This window comes from Theobroma umbraticum, unplaced genomic scaffold (assembly GCF_002168275.2).
Source record: "Theobroma umbraticum cultivar Fairchild unplaced genomic scaffold, ASM216827v3 scaffold_86.0, whole genome shotgun sequence".
NCBI lineage: Eukaryota > Viridiplantae > Streptophyta > Magnoliopsida > Malvales > Malvaceae > Theobroma > Theobroma umbraticum.
The window spans coordinates 3,441,336-3,460,398 of record NW_018397263.1 but is presented as its reverse complement, the minus strand read 5'-3'; the positions used below and the strand labels follow the sequence as shown (position 1 = coordinate 3,460,398).

General features: G+C 33.2%; 2 protein-coding genes across 2 annotated transcripts; both read right to left on the bottom strand.

The window, feature by feature from the left end:
* Positions 1-1,494: 1,494 nt before the first annotated feature.
* Positions 1,495-6,498, bottom strand: ATCSLA09 (Nucleotide-diphospho-sugar transferases superfamily protein). Its single transcript, XM_021433475.2, has 9 exons — positions 5,637-6,498; positions 5,437-5,535; positions 5,062-5,314; positions 3,816-3,926; positions 3,508-3,644; positions 3,192-3,305; positions 2,896-3,095; positions 2,287-2,481; positions 1,495-2,136 (listed from the first exon to the last, which is right to left on the bottom strand). The coding sequence occupies exons 1-9, from the start codon at positions 5,964-5,966 to the stop codon at positions 1,974-1,976; spliced, it is 1,602 nt and encodes a 533-aa protein (XP_021289150.1). The 5' UTR covers positions 5,967-6,498; the 3' UTR covers positions 1,495-1,973.
* Positions 6,499-17,946: 11,448 nt separating this feature from the next.
* LOC110420787 (plant/protein) lies at positions 17,947-18,851 on the bottom strand. The gene has a single exon (XM_021434154.2). It carries the CDS (start codon positions 18,785-18,787, stop codon positions 18,221-18,223), a length of 567 nt encoding a protein of 188 aa, XP_021289829.1. The 5' UTR covers positions 18,788-18,851; the 3' UTR covers positions 17,947-18,220.
* Between the last annotated feature and the right edge of the window lie 212 nt (positions 18,852-19,063).

Here is a 19,063-nt window from a genome sequence, read left to right as displayed (position 1 = left end):
AGAGCAAGTTCAAGACGTAGCCCAAGTAAGCCCATCAAAAATACCGTAAGCCCTCCATTTGCGTCACGAAAAGAAGTCCCTTTCTACCTGTGATGACCCAACAAGTAGAGAAGTCTCACTTTTTTTTTTTTATCTTGTACTTGCTAGTTATTACCTGGCAGTGGTAAGAAATGATTATATCAAATTATTTCACATCAACAAATTTCACTTGCAGTTAAATTTTGCCATATAATTTTTCATTTTAACACATTATCATTAGTAGAACCTTATAATAGAATATTTTATGATTTTAATATGATTCATTGGGAGTTAAAATTAGTCAAATAAAGAAATCCTTGTTAACCTGGAGTAAACGGTTCATACTATCTTTTCACTTGGCTGATAAATTGGAGAACGCAGATATAAAGCAGTAGGCCTAGTTCTCACAGGTGAATGTTGAACAGAGCCCACAGGTGCTGTCAAGTGTCAACAGAATGTGATCGCTTTTCTGTTTCTGGCTAATAATCAAGAGCCTAATGTCTTTCCAGGGCATGCATAGAGAGAAAAAGTCGTTGATCAGTGGCATGATATAACCACACAAAAGCTGGCATGGTACCACCGGGATTGATAACTAGTGTTGTTGAAGTTATAAATTCATTCTGTCACTTCACTTTATTTCAAGTCTTGTCTAATTTATCGAATCATAAATGATACATGATAAATGTGACTGGTTGGCAACTTGGATCGCCTTGGCCCTTGAGGGGAAGCAACTTGAATACACCAAAATTTCATATGCCTTTGAACATCAACTACTCCCAGACCTGAAACCAGACCTGATCCTTACCATGGAATGTTAAGTTGAGTTGAAACTTGAAAGTGGTCATTACTTGTGTACAAGCAAACAGTGGAAATCCTTCGTATTAGCTGCCCGGAAGAGAAGTGTCAGTAAATAAGAAATACTATTGGAACCTCATGTATCATATTAAGCTCTCAGGTTGATTCGATTATGACATTTTTTAACTGGCTAGTTAAGGGAGTAGAGACCTATGCCACAGATATGTGGGTTCAGGGTGGCAGGCAGCACTCCTTTTCCTCGCAGGAAGAATCAACAAGGGTGTTAATTCGTTATAATTCTCAGCCGGAGAGGAAATGGAATTGTTTTCAACATTTGGCCTTAAGAGTGGTTTGAAGAGTGTCAGGCTGTACCAAGATACAATGCTTACTTTGTATTGTGAGCAAACTTAAGAGTGGAAGGATCAAAATTGTGAAGTCTTTGTCGTGTGACCTATGTTTCATTTGGAAAGATGAAGGCATTCCCTTCCATGCAAAGAATTGTAAATTATTGAAGTCGGCTCCTTCATTGCATTCTTTATCTATCACATAAACCATTTATTCTCAAACAAAAGGTCGTTGTATACATAGCAGCATTTTCTCCGGACTATGCTTCCACACAGTGTGTTTGTGTGAGAGAGAGAGAGAGAGGGGCAGAGAGACAAAGATGAATGGAAAATCAACTTCGTAAATTACCCTTTTCCAATTATTTTATTCCTTCTCAAACAAATCCCAACCACAACAGAATCGGAAAGAGGAGGAAAAGAAGAGCTTCAAGAAAGAAAGAAAAGATCACAATTGCAAACAATTCACTCCAAAATCTTCCCCATATCTATCTGGTGTCTAAACCCAGAAACTGCATTCATTTGCCCCTTATCTTCTCTGTATGACGCATTGCCATTACAACATTTGCTATGTATTTTCCATAATTTCTTGGATATTCACAAGAGGACTAACTTGTTTCGAGTAACATACTCGAATTCTTATACTCAACCTGAAAGAATAACCGTGTTTTTTATCCCCGTCTTTTTATACAAAACTAAATTGCAAGAAAATGTCCCTATAAACGCCACATACTCTGTTGCTGAAGGAGAGAAAGACCTGCTGAGGGCGATTACTTAGTAGCCAAAAGAATTACACCAACGACTACTTCAGGAATCGCACTAAGAGTTGGGGACAATGGTGCCAACATAACCAAATCCCATGATGAAGAAGGCAATTGCTTGGGCAAAAAGATATATGAAGTAGTGGTTTTTCCCGAACACAACATCATAGCAGCCACAGAAGAAGAGGTAAGCTCCGACACAAAGCTCTAACAAGTGGAGTCTGTCAAAATTTAAACGCAAAACAAGAGTTTTAAATCAGATACTAACGAATATAATAGTGTGTTACTGTTTTTTTGGTCTCAATGCTTAAAAGGCTAATTTGAATGATAAGTCAAGGTTGCAATAGCAGACTCAATTTGATAGCCTGTACCTTTCTCCAAACCTGAAACGAGGTTTTCTGGGTCCCTTTGTGCCTGCTCTAGCCTTGAGAGCATCTCCCAGTTTCTCAGTGACAATCCATTCATTTACTCTACCAGCCTCTAGCAGGCCAATAAAGGTAGCCTTGGTCCGATGCAATGACATGACATTTTCAAAGAGGATCCAAAAGACCAATAAGTGAAGCGATCTGAAAGAGAAATATGTAAAGTAAATGTTAATTAGGTGAATAAGGCTAATATTTTTTCTTGGAAACATTCGAGTGGAAGAACAGCTAATTAGACCTCTAAACGATTTCCTAAGAAAAGCAGAATAGTATATTGTTTGCAAAATCATAAGCTTATAAGCTAATGTCTTCTTCTACCATTCAAGCAATCTTTGTTGGAGCTCCTTCATAGAAGCAGGGCAACCTGATTTCTTGAGAGTCGATTTACACATCAATTTGTGTTACGTTATCAAAATCAAGCAGCTTATGCACAGTATAATCAAACTTGTATATTTTTCGGACGATGAATTCAGAATTCTATTTCAAGTTACGAGAGAATAATAAAATCTAAGGGGGCAAAGGACTCAAAAAGCGAAACAGACTGCAAAAGAAGCAGACCTTGGAGTTCCAACTGCGTTGAGAATGGTAATGATAGAAGGAATATAAACAGCTCCCCACTTTGGAACCTCAACTTCAGGTACCAGAACAGTTGCAGGTAATACAACGCAGTAAAATATGAATGTAACAATGTGGGCAACAAGCTTTCTGACCACGAAGAAGCTGTAGATTACATGTACCTTCTTCCATGAGGACACTTTCTGCAGTAAAGTTTACCAAGGGGTCAAAATATAAAGAGCCAGCCAATGAAATTTATAGTGATTTAACTCCTTAATTTATCAGTTTAAGTAGCTAACCTTGTTTGTAATAATCTCCATCACCATTTTCCTGAAAAGGTTGGCAGGACCACAAGACCAACGGTGCTGTTGATAGCGATAAGCCTTCAATGTACTAGGCAATTCATTTTTCACCTAGAGATCAAGCAGTAAAATTCTGAGCCTTGTTTTCTTATTGATAAACAAAATAAATAAGCAAGTTAAGCTGTAAAATGTAACATTGGACCAAACAAAATGAAATATCTCGAGCTGTGAATCGAAGCTGATGTCGGTCTGACTCCAGTTGAGTTCTGAATATGCATCCAAATCACTGGATAGATAGAACTCAGGACAGTACCTTTAGGCTTCCCAGGTAAAGGAATTTCCAGCCTTTTAGACTAGCTCGGACTGCCAAGTCCATATCCTCCACTGTGGTTCTATCCTTCCATCCTCCTGCCTCATTCAAAGCAGCAATTCTCCACACTCCAGCAGTTCCTACACAAGTTTAACCCAATATGAAATTAGATTTAAAATTTACCCAGTTACACACCAACGTTTGATTCAACAATTTATTCGTATCTCTTGCTTGTTTAACTTTTCGTTTATAAATAAAAAATTAAAATAAATTCCATTTAACGGGTTTGTTTTTCTGTTTTTTATTATTACCGTTGAAGCCGAAGAAGGCATAAGTGGAAGACCCCACTTCTTGTTCCACAGTGAAGTGGTAATCTAGTGACATTTCTTGCATTCTTGTCATCAAGCACTCATCAGCATTCACTGTAAGAAATAAAAAGAAAAAGAAACAACAGCAGGAAAACCATTTAGCATCTTTAGCTGGCATTAGCGAAAATATCCTATCTACAAATTATCATGATGATATCAAGAGGGCCATTAAAATCGAACGTCGGCTAGTACACATGGATAGTGAGCAAGGCATGAGGTCCACCACTTCCACTATTGCACATGCAAGCTGCCGGGAATGTGAGTAGACAGTTTTTCTGTACAAGACAAAGATAACTCACCCTCTACATGTTCTTTTAAGCCCAAACATGCCCTTTTCCAGAGCAGTTCTCAACATTTATTGGAAAGGATACTGGGGTAGATCCGCCCAGGACATGGTGCCTCCCTAGCAAATAAATACTAGGTAGTCTTGCAGCTTTTTCCTAGCTAAAAAGTGTCTACCAGATCAATTAGCTAACCTTTTTTGGGTCCATTTAAAATCAATTTCGGGCCTCTTTTGCTGAGATAAAACTCATCAAATTAACCCACCAAGGCTGCCACATGTTCGCATGTCATGCTCCAAATATCCAGACTGTACTAGCAATTCGAGCACTTTTTCTACCACCGAAAATCAATATGAATGAAAGAAAGCCATGGCGCAGGGAATAGTTCAGTTCATAACTTTCTCACAGTTGTGGTAATGGCTTGGATTCTACAGCAGGATAAAGTCCCGGAAGTTAAAATAATCACCAAAATGACAAATTCCAGGTGCATTTTCTTTGCTTCCAAAGAGTATCAGACAAACGAAAATAGATCAAAATACCAAAAACAACATCTGGAAATAGCTCTCTCTACTTTTTCAGCATTTTTATACTTCTCATTTTCGCACCGATATAAAGCACGCACGTGTCCAAATCTCTGTTCAGCCAGAAAAGACTGGACCGTCCATAGATCCACGAGGGTGGGGGCCTACCTAACTATACCCCTAATAGACCCACCGACAGTTTTCAAAAAATAATCGTTTCAACAGTGCTCGTTTCACAATTCACACCAAAGTCTAATATAAGGTTGTAAGAAACGAAACAAGTTTTTATTTAGTCAAAGCTAATTAAGGGATGGCTTTGTTAATACTATTACGACGAGTAATAGTAGTAGCAGTGGTAGTATTTAACAGGTGATTAAGCGGAATTACCGAATTTCCAACGGGCTTGAACCAAAGCTAATTCCGGGTTGTGAACAAGGAAAGGAATGGTACGCCAAAGGAAATCAGGTTCTGGCTGGAAATCAGCGTCGAAAATGACTACGTAATCACAATGTTTCACGTAGCTGCGTTTCATGCCTTCTTTCAGAGCGCCTGCTTTGTAGCCATTTCTATTGTCTCTTATCTCGTATTTGATGTTGATGCCTTTGCTTGCCCATCTTTGGCACTCTAACTCCACCAAGTCCTTCATTTTTTTTAATATATTTTTTCATGCAAGAAAACAAGGCAACCCAGATCATAAGAATTCTCACTAAACTTGTTAGTAAAACTCAATTTCTCTTTTAAAATATGGTTTTTTTTGGGTACCTTAATCGTCGGGTCAGTTGAATCATCAAGGACTTGAATAATGATCCGATCAGAAGGCCATGAGAGGCCACATGCTGCCCCAATTGAAAGTTGATAAACCTGCATTATTAATAAAAAAAGAAAGTATACAATTAAACAATGGACTTAAAAAGAAAAAGAAAAAAGGAAAATGCTGTAATGTTGTCTTAGCAGAAAAGAACCTCTCTTTCATTGTACATTGGAATTTGAACCAGAACCATGGGATAAGCTGAGTTTCCCAACTCAACATCATCTTTCATGGGTTCCCATTTGTATCTTCTCTCTGGTTTTCTACCGAAGAGCTTGACCAACATAATGACTATGCCCATGTAAACCCTCTCAATGAAAAGCATCAAAGACATGATCAAACAAACGATAACCGCAAGTCTCAATAATGGTACGATCAATGGCGCTTTGATCTGACCCCAAATCAATGCCATTTGCATGGAGAAATCATCTCTCGTTCCCTGGAATGTGTCAGGAAGAATGGTTGTCGAAGAAAGCCGATCCATTTCCTAGCTTTTTCAAGTTAAAAGAAGAAAACAATAAACAGAGCAAAAACAGGGGAGGACCAAATGGGAAGCTAAGAACAAGAGTGAAAGATGATTTTACACAGGTCTTGAAAACAACCCAGTAGATCTGCTTAAATAATAAAGGACATTCTTCAACAAAGGAGATGGAATATTTCCCTTCTTTTGTTTCTTTCTTTATTTTTCTTTCTTTGTGAATTTGCTTCTGGTTCACGCAAAACAATGGAGGTAGAGCAAGCTGGAAAAATGCCAGTCACTGGCTCAAACACCCCCCACTATTTTGCAGCAACCCACAAGCTTAAAACTCCCTGTACTTCCTTAATCTAAACAGCTCAGAAATGTACATTACCCTAACAAAGAAAAATGAAAATCCTGCTTTTAACTACTTTTTTTTTTTTTCGGCTTCTGTTATTCTGAAGAAAAACAGAAGCAGAGCACTTGAAAAAACAAGAAAAAATTAGAGCAATAGAAAATGAGAGAGAGAACAATGTCTTATATAAGCTCTCTCCTCTGGTTGTTGTGTTTTTAATTCTATTTCTCTCTCTTATTTCCATTTTAATAACATTTGTTCTCTCTCCCTCCTTTTTTTTCTTTTTCTTTTAATTTACTATGGTTTTCTTTCCAACTACAAATGTGCGGCTGGTATAAAAGAAGTTAAAAATGGTGGAATTTACATTTAATCTTCCGACTGTATTCACCGGTGAATGACGTCATTTACTGGCGGCTTGTGTTATGCATCTTTATCCGTTTGTGGCGACCTAATTTATAGTAATTATTAAGCTTGACAAAAGCTTAATCTACTTTCAAGTTTTCAACCATGCATTTTTGTTGGTGATTTAACTCTATGATTAATACATTTTTCCCGTTTTTCTTTCTTTTCCCAATCAGATTTGTTTTATGATTTATAGGTATGTATCTATGTTCTAAATATATCACAAACTATATGTCCTATTTATTTTGAGTGGAGGGAAAATATTAAAAAATCTTTTCTTTTCCATAAAAAAAAAAAGAAAGAGAGAAGAGATTGAGTGGCCTTGGCCCAAGCTTTGCAATTTATATGGGAATGACCTTTTAGTTGTTTTAATCTATGTGACAGACAGGTCAGATGCTTCTCGTTTGCAATGCCTTTATATTAAGTTACAAATTTCTCCCTATTTGTTTACAGATATCGAAGGGGTCTGTATACCACGGAAGACACAATTGCTGGAACCTGAGTCCTGGGGAATAACTTAATTTCAATTAGAGGAAATTAAAGCGTATAATTCCAGTCAAAAACATAAAAAAACAATATTCTTTTGTTTCCTAATTGCCTTTGAATTCTCATTCAAAAATTATTTTCACCCATATCCTTTCCCATTTCCAAGAAGAAATAAAATGACATTTGGTTGCAGATAGCATCATTGGCTACATTATGCATCACGAACAATGATTACACTGACATTTACCTCCATTTAGCAGGTAACAAGGAGTTCTTGAAAACTTATGGTAATTATTAGCAATAGTAATATTCTTGATTAAATTGTTATAATCTTATGCTTAATTTCTCATAATTAGGAATCTCTCCTTGTGGAAATACCCCTTTTTGAAACTTGATTTGCTTTATTTGTTTGTTATCTATTGTTAATAATCTCATCAAGGGCTTGAGGGCATGATTATTGATACCTAAATTTGTTCAACTAAAACATCGAGAGGGGTGAGTTTGTGGTCACGAAACATCAAGTTAGGGAGTTAATTAGAACACTAGTGAGAAAACGACATTGAATTCAATCACAAAATAAGTGTGTCTAAGACAATGATGTAACAGTAACCTTAGAAGGGAGACAAAAAGCCTTCTAAATCAAATAAAGCTCTCTCACAACTTATGCATCAAAAAGGAAGCAAAAAAAAAAAAAACGTGAAGGTCACTAGCTTGAGTTTTGGTAAACATCCTTTGTTGAACAATAATTGAAATTTGAAAATGACTATATTAAAATAAATAAATAAATAAATAAATAGATAATATGCGGCTAAATAATGCATGTGTGATTTTTTTTATAATTTTTAATTTATTTTTATAATAACATGATATTATTTGATATATTGATAATATATAATTTTATATCAAAATCACAATAGAAGAAATTTTAACTGACTCAAGAAAAGTTATTGATATGAATAAGGTGAAAGCTTTGAATTTCTTTTTTAATTAGTCAATATATCACACCACTTGCATAGTTACAAGTGGAAAAAAAAAGAGAGATAAGGTAGAAAAAAAGAGTCAAAATATGCTTTTATAGAGAACTCGGATTCATTACCTAAGCTAGGTTACAAAAAAACAGTCAAAATATGCTTTTTTCTGCTACTGTTAAAAAGGGTTTGACATAAGAAACAACTACCATATGAAATCCAAATTGCATGTCGTTTTCAATAAAAATTGCCAAAGCCAAATACATCCGATGAATCCTTGTTTTCAAAGCAAGCTATCATATTTGTTTTGGAAAAAAAAAAAAGAAAACCCATTCTCTCACTTTTAAGCTGCATGATGTACATGCTGATTTTTTCCAAGCAAGTCTTGTTATCATGAGGCAAGATAGTCATGAATTTTTTTTGTTCGTTTGTTTGATTTTGTGACCAGTTAATTGCTTTTAAAGTTGATTTTTTTAGATATTTAATGAAGAAAATAAATCTGATTGTGTTTGAAGTAATGGTTTGCAAACCAAACAATTAATTCAAATTAATTAAGATGTTGATTACAAACAGTACACCTAAAAAAATCCAAATTAATTAGAGGACATTAGGCAAAGATAGGAACAAAGGATTGATGTAATCAAAGTACTTAGCTCCTAACTCGTTTTCTTTTCTTTTTTTATTTAAAACCTCATCATTTCCTATTACACCTTAGAAAAGACTGCTAAATAATATAAAGTAGTTTAATTAAAATCATATATATGAATAATATTATGATAGTACTTATAATATTAAATGTTTAAAGAAAAAAATGTGAGTAATTATATAAGCAGTTACCATACCATTCACCATGGGTTTTCTACATTTTTCTATAACTTATATATTAGCCCGTCGACAATTTATGATTTGTATCTTTATACAAATTCATGAATTAGGTCCAGAAAAAGGTAATATTGCTACTTACATGAAATATATAAACTGAAAACAACGAATTGGGTCAAGTCAAAAGTCGAAATTTATGAGAGGGTGAGATGTCAGTCCTTGTTTAAAAAATGCATATAAAAACTTTAAGATTGACATACATTGCCAGAAAGATGGGGTTCATTTTACACTTTGGGTGCATTTAGAATATGACATGGGAACTAAATTAACAATTTGTGTACCTAGCTCGCTCACCTAATGGACTTGGTTGGGGAAATGAACTTGGATTTTCACCTAATATAAATGAAAAATTAAGGAAGGAAAAGGTTTGTTTTATAAATAAAGGGAAGGATTCCGATTTAATAGACTTTTTGTCTAAACTAATTCAGTCCCTAATCATATGAGGTTAGTCAAAATATAGGGCACCCCATCCCCCCCAGCTACCTGCTGACTTGAAGCAGCACATGCAAAACTTGTAGGGGTGAAAGCTCCACCATATAAAAAAATATATATTGAAGAGAAAGGAAAACATTCTAGACAGAGATACAGCTGGATAATTTATGGACTGCCCAACGGCTGCCATTACTTCCTAAGCTAAAGTAATTAATACTATTTCATTATTTTAAGTATTTTATGTGGAGTTTATGATTTGTTACTTAGATTAGTTCCTAATTGGCTAGCTTCCGTCAGCATTTATAATTCATAACAACAACATTACAACTTTAATACATCGAACATTATCATCAAACTACGATATTTAGTCTTAGTATATTTATGTAAGCAACACTTTGTCTTTAAAATATTCATTGACAAAATCTTTATTATAATATAAAAAGTTTCCATGTACAGGTCAAATTTTCAGTGGCCTTAATGGTGAGAATTATATGTGGGAGTTTGGGGGTAGACGCTACCCTTGCAAAGGGATTGGAAATGTGAGGGTTAGATTGGGTTTAGAGATTTCATATTTAAAAGTAAAAAATTCCACATATAGGTAGGGTTTTTTATTTAAGAAAACCCATTATATTATTAATCAGTGTGAACACGTCGCTGTTAGTCACTGACCCTATACATTTGGGTCGGCAGGGTCCTTTCCTTTTTTGCATTTTGCATGTGAAAAGCTAAAGTTTAATTAAATTACAAAGTGCCCCAAAACATGTTTATGTTTTTCCATTGTTGAGAGAAGAAAAACAGCAAAAAAGTCAAATTCCACATTGTTTATCTTAAATTTGATATTCCCTTTGTCCCATAATTTTAAAGTCAAAATTTTACCTTTGATCTTTTTTTTTGGCACATTTTAAATATTTTGAAAACTTTATGTAGCTTTAAAGATCATTTTGGGAATTTTTAATTAATAAAACATGTGAAAAGAAACTAGTCTACTTAATTATTAATTGCCTTGTCTTAACTTTCACTTTCCATAAGATAACCTACTTAATTGTTAATTACCTTATAAAAAGAAAAACGTTTCATTTTGATGATGCCAAAGAGCAAACGGTGGGCTAAGCAGAAGCCATACAATATAATCATCAAACACTGCTTAGCAATTATTCCTTCCATATGTTATCTTTATTAATAGTAAAAATACGAATTTCAAAAGTGAACAACATATATTTAATTATTTTGGCATTCATTAGTATTTTTTTATTAAATTAAAATATTGACTAATTTTTATTTTTTTATTAACATTAACTAAAATCCTTATCAAAGAAAACTTTTTTTTAATTGATAATTTTTATTAAAATAAATATTAACATTGAAGTTCTTATCAAGATAAACTTTCCTTAAGTGATAAACTTTTTATTAAATTAAACCAAACCCACACAAAATGGGATTTTAACTTACTAGATAAAGTTTTTAACGTCTTCATCGAGCAACTTGGTTGATAGAGTGATCTATATAATAAGTCATGTTTTTTCGTTATCCTGTTTTACTTACATTTAGTTTTAATTGTTATTTAAAATATTTATGAATCTTATCATTTATTTATTAAATTTTAATGGACAATCATTGATTTTTATATCAAAATATATTCTAGATGTAAATTTATTAAATTTTGGTATTTTGCATGAAAATATAATTATTAAATACTGATTTGAAGAAGGGTTGACCATCATGATTCACAAATTTGATCGTATCAAGCTACTTATTAATTTAAACATAATAATCAAATTAATTTGAATTATTTGTTCAATTATAAATTTGTTTTGGTAAAAAGATCTTTTTCATATTTGTTCTTATTATTGGTTACATATTATAGAAACTCAACCTAAAAGAAACTATATACGATAAATTCATATGCCTAAAAAATTAAAAATTTATTTTAGTACGATATTATATTTTTAATTATAAAAATAAAAAATAATATAAAAATTATAATATTTACGTGTTAAATCATCTACATGCAATGCATATTTACTAAAAATTACCATAAAAAAGTTCTTTAATTAAATAAAAAAATGTCCAATCTCCATTTTGTCTCTAAGTAAACAAATGCCAACAGCCTTTTAGATAATAAAGAAACTTGGTAACTAACAACATTGTCTTTTTAACATGGAAGTATGGCTAACAGTCGAATTTGGTTGGATATCCAAGAATTTTCAGTTTTGAAATATATGTTGTAATTTCACAAGTCATTTATACATATATATATATATAGTTTTATAAAAAAATGGGATCAAACCAAATGAGCCAAAGTAAAGGCACATGCACTCTCATGGAACTAGTAAGCATTCTGCAGAAGGTCACAATATCCCCACATGGCCGTAGGACTAAGAAGCTTACAACGTGTCTGCTGAACAGATACATCTATGATAATTCATTTCCTGCCATCCAAATGTTAGCTCCACGTCATTATTACCATATTCTAGAACCATATCTAATCTAGTGTATTAATATGCATTCATTCATGGTTAGATGAATTATATAGTGCGATTGCTTAATATTAACTGTTTAAGATATTTTACATTGCATTTTCTTTTAATGTTGATATTAATTTAATTGTTTTTATGCTAAAAAGTGAAAAAAGAAAAGAAAAGAAAAGAAAATTTAAGATGTCTAGTAAGTTTAGGAACCGAGCTTGTCTATTTGGTCCTTAATCTTTCTTAATCACCACCTACTCCTCAAGTGATAAGTCAGCGGTAAATCACTATTCTATATCAACAGTATAATTATTTATATCTCATTATTTAATAACATTTCCAATTCGGAACCACTACCCATATATATATAATATTAATGTGCCTATTGTCCATGCTCAAATTTTTACTATTATATTTTTTCCTTTCAAATGTCCATTATATGTTGTTTAGAAAATAATAATGGATTCCCGAAGGTGATTTGGGCAATACCTTTTGTTTAATTTAATTTAATGCGTCAATAACACAGAAAGAGTAGTGATATTTTCTGTCAAAGTTTTCCTCTCCTTTGTTTCTTTGATTTATGTAATTAGTCCAACCAAAGCAAAACTAAAGGGAGTATTGCATTATTTTGCAGTATATTAACACAAAAGAAGGACATGGTGGGGCTCTCTTTTTTTGTTTTTCTTTTGAATGGCACATATTCGCCACATTTCTTTTGTTTTCAAAAGATTGAGTGATGTGCGTCTACAAGGACCTTGGCCTTCCCCACATCTCACTACAATAATTATTTATGGGTATTTCTCTTTTTAATTTATGTATTTTTTCTAAAGATATAAAGACTAAAAAAGTGAAGAAATAAACCAAGCATAAGTTGTGTTGGTTGGATGGTGGGCTCCAAGGTGCATATTGCACATGGATATGATGCACCATCTTACTGGTCTCTAAAGCAGGCTGAAAATAAGTTTGGAAATTAAGCTTTTATAATTTATCCCTTGAATTCATGTAACTGGTGGAAATGTATGTGCCCTGTTGAACTAGACACCTCACCTTACTCCATCTATGACTATCACCAATTTGCAAATCCAACTCCTCCTTTTCTTTGTCCACATAATATGAAAATAAAAAATCAATATTGGATATTGTAAATATCTTTGCACCTCAAATAATATCAAGGCTTCTGTAATATGGTGATTATTATTGTCGCACCATTTAGGGCATAAAGATAACATTGACCAGAAAAATTAAAGTCATTGCCAGGAAAATTTTAGATTGCCTAAGGATCTCTATGTTTGGAAATAGACAGATCGTTTTATCCTCATATGATGTGTTTTTCTGCTTCGGGGTACAAACAATTACAGGAAAAATCTGCTATCAATAGACACATCTTCATACTTTGTTTGGAAATAGACATATCCTCATTGAAGTTTGGCTTGAACAAAATAGTATGATGTAAATTTATGAGATAAATTAAGTCTTTTAAAAGTGTTTCAAACCCATTTCCTGGGTTTTTCTTCTGTTAAATTGGATCTTAAAATTACTTAAACTATGTTTCTTGATATTTTTACTTTTTTTTATTTTCCTTTTCTATGCTGTTTGCACAAAAAAAAAAAAACAAATTAAAGCTATCAAAACTCAAAACGGGTTCAACTCAAGCAAATTAAAAAGCCTAGTGGTTCCCACACAAGTGCCAGCAAAACAAGATGCTTTAAATGTTTTCTTCAAGTCCCAGAATTTTGATTTTGTCTCTAGCTTGGTGATCTTATGGACATGTGTAATACTTTTATATGGTACAATGTTAGAGATATAATTTATTTGAGGACGAAAAGGTTGTAAGTTACCGACTTGATCTTTGTTAAAATATGTATTCCTTCCTTGGCTGTGGTTATCCGTTCCAAATGTTGTTTATCTAGATTGAAATCGGAAGGTAATAGCTTAACTAATATATATACTTAATTGATTCTTGATTCATGTTACTTTTACCTCTAATAATGCCTCTAATCATTCAATAAAGCCAGATGAAGCTCCAAAAGACAGATGAGACTTGGATGATTTTAATGTGTGGCTGAGAGAGAAAGGGAGAGATGGGTCCATTAATGTAATGATGGTTCATGAACATGCAAAACGACAGCTATATAACTTTTAATCAATGGATCTTGTAGCCATTTCACTCAAATGCAACTTCCTGTCGCTGTGTTTCCTCTTTATAGTTAAAAGGCAAAATGAGTTTCCGGTTTCCCTTTTATGGCTAACAAATTAATTTACTTAAATGTTTTCTCTCAAAGACAAACAATAACGGCACACCGGCAGTTCGGTTCAAGTTTTCTTAAAGCAATGGTCCTCCAAACTTTTTACTTCATTGCAGTGAATCTGTCTCTACCACCAGAACTTAACAAGCGGTGGGAAGCTAGGAATTTATGCTGAAGTTTAAAGCTAAACTAAACCTTGCAAGTTGCAATGCCAAGCAATCAGGTATAAGTCCATCCCCTCCTTGGCTTCTAGCACATAGATATCTAACTTTGCAGAAGTTCTTTAATTAAAGACGACAATTAAGAACGAAGCTCCATGCAACGATGTTGCATCACACTTTACAATTTCTTAAAAATGTTTGCGTAATCTAGCGTCCGGCATGCTCAAATCCACGTGACTTATCTACATTCCATCGACACCCTGTCCCTGTCGTTTATTTGTTAATTGACTCTGATTTTAAATGCAAAACTCGATATGCCTAGTAAAGTAATTGAAGTGGGACGATTAACCTTAATGAGTTAAATGAAAATATTTTGTCACTAGCTTGATGGCTATTAAATCAAATTGCATGAACCATGTTTTGCCTGCTCAAAAGGTGTTTTTACGTTAAACACAAACGCATTAGAACACAAAACAGAGATAGTGATATAACAAAAAGTTGAGACATCCTTTTTAGCTGGTGAAGGACACTGCAGGGAAAAGTTATCACTGTAAGCGAACAAAGGTTTGATTCTCGCATCCAGCGCTGTCATCCACCCATGTAGTAAGAAACCCTTTTCTTTTTTTGTTTTGCTCTTCAATACAAAGCCTTTGGCCTGTATAATTATGTAGCTGCTGTGAAACATCAACAACTATTAGAACACGTGTTAGGTCGACATGACAGGCAACCAGTCCTTGCAATTCAAGTACTCCTTTTAATCTGTCCAAATCTGCCAATCTGATGTTAGAAAGCTTAAGAACCTGGTAAAATTTTGCTTAGCAACAATGTGCAATATCTGAGAGTCCTGATACGTAAAACGAAATTTAAGTAGCTTTTCAACTAGGCTTGGTCAGTTAGGTGTCTTAGTTGAGACGAAATACTGCATTAGCTTGATGAGACATGAGAGTTTCAAATTGAGTTCCATTGTCTGTTTTTCCATTCGGTGAGCAATTTCAATTGAGTTTAGTTTGTTAGGAGGCTTATGCGAAAGAAGTGGACTGTCCATTGTCTAACCACTTGTACTCCATTTTTGGAAATAGTTGTCATATCAGAGTTGCGGTCAAGAAAACAAAAAAATGTAATCGATGTGCTCAACCAAAATTTGTTTTCGTAACAGCTTTCATTCAACCCCCCCAAAACACAGGTAGAGTCTACGACGCTAAGGCTAGTTGTTTAGTTTGTTTAGCAAGAAAACTCAGGTAAGGCACTTATCTGAAAGAAAAGCTTAAAAAGGGTACTGAATTAACTCGGAAATTCAAAGTCAATTAAGCACAAAGACAAAAGTAAGAAGGTAAATGAATCAAGTTACCTGAGAATTACTTGAGTTTAATTTCATAAATATAAAAATTTGACTCATTTACTATCGGTTCGAGTCAAGTTAGAACTACTTGAGTAACAAGTCAAATCGAATTCAATTTTTACAGTACTCTACTTTATTCGAATGATTCATAATTTTTATCAGTTTTTAAATTTTTTAATATTATACAAATAAATATAATATTTATTTATATATAATGAAAATAATTACATTAAATTTTTTTTTTCTAAATTCAAGCTCCAATTAACTTTCAAGCTTTTTATAATTAATACTTGAGCTTAATAGAATGGAGTTCAACTAGCTTGATTATTGTGTAAAAAAAAAAAACTCAATGGAGTTTGATGCTTGATTTACTTAATGAAATTGAATTCGAACTTAACACTGTATCAACTCGATTATACATCTAAGTAGAAAATTATAATGTTTTTACCAAAGAGAACTAATTAGGTAGATTTCTTAAATTAAGTTCATATTGTTAAAATCGACTGAATAAAAATTAAAATTTTGAATTAAATTCTATAGTTTGATGGAGTTCAACTAGAAAATCAGTAATATGTAAACATCTAATTAAAACTAACATCTACATGTAAAATTTCATCAATATTTATTGAAAACTTGAATTATTTAATAAAAAAATCTATATGATTCAAATTATTTAAAATTCTGTATGTTTATCTAAGTAATAAAGTAATATAATCTAAAAAACCCATCCTATTAAGTCTTGCTGCTGGTCCCCTGTCACAAAGTTCAGCTAGCCTAAACAGATAAAAAGAGGTCGGGTGGCGTGCTGTTTCTAAGCCCGACCTGAATTAGAGTTATTGGACTAGGCCGTTCTGTTTAGGTTGGGCCACAAAGGCTAAGCTCACAAATACTAAAATGAGCCGATCAAATTCATTTCTTTTAGCCTTAGCCCTGGATTATTAATTCCACCGCACATATCTGCTGCGGATTTATTGATTATTTTCTATGCTAATAAAATATAACCACATTTTGTTTATAATGATAATCCTTAATAAAATAAAATTAAAGTTAAAAAATCATAATTTTTTGATAATAGTTACCCCTGAATTACATGATTTATACTATTAATGTACTTGCACGTGTAGATACAATTTTTATTTTTTAAAATATTTACATTTTATTATATAATTTAATGTATGTATACTAATATCGTGATAAAAAATACAACAATATTCATGTTGTTATATTTATTCTTACCATTAAATGTTAATAGTGTAATCATGAAATAAATTTATCTTTCAAAATATAATATTGGAAATGTAATTACTTTATTAAAAAATTTAAATTCAATTATTTATGAGAAAAATCACAATTTATATATATCATACAACATTTAAATGTACTTAAATGATTATGTATCAACACATTCTATTTGTAATATAACATAAAACATAAACAGGTTTTAAAATCACTGAGATTACTATTCAATCAATTACAAATTAAAATCATTTTAATTTTTATGGACTATTACACTTTACAAAATGTGAAAGCATTTTTTTATTTAATTTATCCACCATCTAATTCTATTATTTCTTTTCCTTATTCTTTTCACTCTATTTCCAATACTTTTTATAACATAGATTAATAAAAAAATTAACAAAATAGAAGAAGGGAAAAGTAGAAAAAACACAACAAATTAAATAATAAAAGTTAATAAAAACCTTTTTCACTAACTAACATTTTGATTTGTTTCTTTGCTTTCATTTTTTTCCCTTTCTTTATCCTTGAATTGTACCTTTTTTTCCTCTCCAAACAAAAAAATAGAAAACCTTGTGACAACCCACTAGAGAGGTGCCCATCAATTAGAAAGGGGACAACTTTAACAGTTTACATAGATCTCATCATGAATGGAGTATAAGTAAAAACCTTGAAACATGGGAGAGCCTAAGTTGAAGTTTGTGCAAGACACTTTGAAAACAGCACATGAAGCCATGAATCACTCTTGACAAGGTTGAATCATTACTTCAATACACATGTAACAGTGATATGGTTAACTCAAGGCATGTGTAAATTTACCCCTCTTTAAGTGTGTAGATTCCAAAATTTGCTAAGCCAACTTAGATTTTGTTGCTACCCAAAGCCACTACTAATTTACAGATGAAATTGAAATCTCAAAGCACTAAAACCTGTCTTAATTAACTAAGAATCATCACATTAATAAGGTTAGTAAGTTTGTGAACTAATTTCCTCCGTATCGAAAACAAGTTCCTATTTGTCGAGAGATGGGCTTCTGATTATCTATGAGACACTTAAGAATAAACCCAGAACTACAACAAATCAATAGTTTGTTTGCCATAAACAACAAGAAAAGATTTTAATAGCACTACTATAAGAAAGACTTCAAACACAAATTAAGGTTAATTTAAATTACTATTTGTTACAGTCCAAGGGACTTGCAAGAGTTGCTCTTAGCATCCTGCTCATTAGTTATTACACTCCTCTTTTGTCCCGAAAAAGAAAAAGCAATCAAACCACGAACAAGCTGATAAAACAAGCATTTTATGAATTAATTAACCTTCAACTGAGGATCAAGCTCAACTCTAGCCACCCCTTCTCGATCTTCAGCGGCTTTAGCCACTTCCACTTCACCAATAACAAACCTAGCCACGTCGCTCTTCTCTCCCCTCAAAATCCTCTCCTCTTCCGCCTCGTCGACATAGTTTGGGTCCTTCTCATCGACAGCTGCAGGCACCGCCAACAGCTCGTTCTCTGCCACGTCATTAGGTCCTTCCCACGTGTACTTCCCCCCATGACCCGACTTTGGCGGTGGCCGACCGATCGCAATTCCATTAGCCGGGTGTCGCTCCATCCGTTGGACCCCTTTGTCCTCCAACTTCTTCTCTACGTACTTGATGGTGTCTATGTTCCGAGAGGGCACTTCTGTCTTTCCAACTTTCTTTTTACCCTCTTCGTCGTGACTCACAGCTCGGTTCACCACGGGGGCTTTCTTGTCTTCCTCTTTGTCGTCGATCGGTTTCATTTCCACTTTGCTGCTTTTGTCTTCGATGTTTGTGTCTGATGAAGAGCTTGAGTTTATATAGGGTAAAGCGACAGTAGATACTAGAAAATGCATATTGCTTGAGTTTAGATACCAGAAAGTGCTGGAAAGAAATATCTTGAAAGAGTAAGATTGTGCCGGAAGGTTCTGCATGCCACGTTTATGCTGAGGTTTTGCCACGTGTAGTTAAATGCTCTGGTATGTCTCAGACTGAGTAGGAGATTTGTTTTTGTAAGTTTTAAATATGTTGAAAGTTTGAGGGTAAGATGGAGTGGATTCATTCTGTCAGATACTGATGGATGGATGTTTTTATAAAATTTTTCTTATCCAAATTAAGAGAAATGAAGCAAC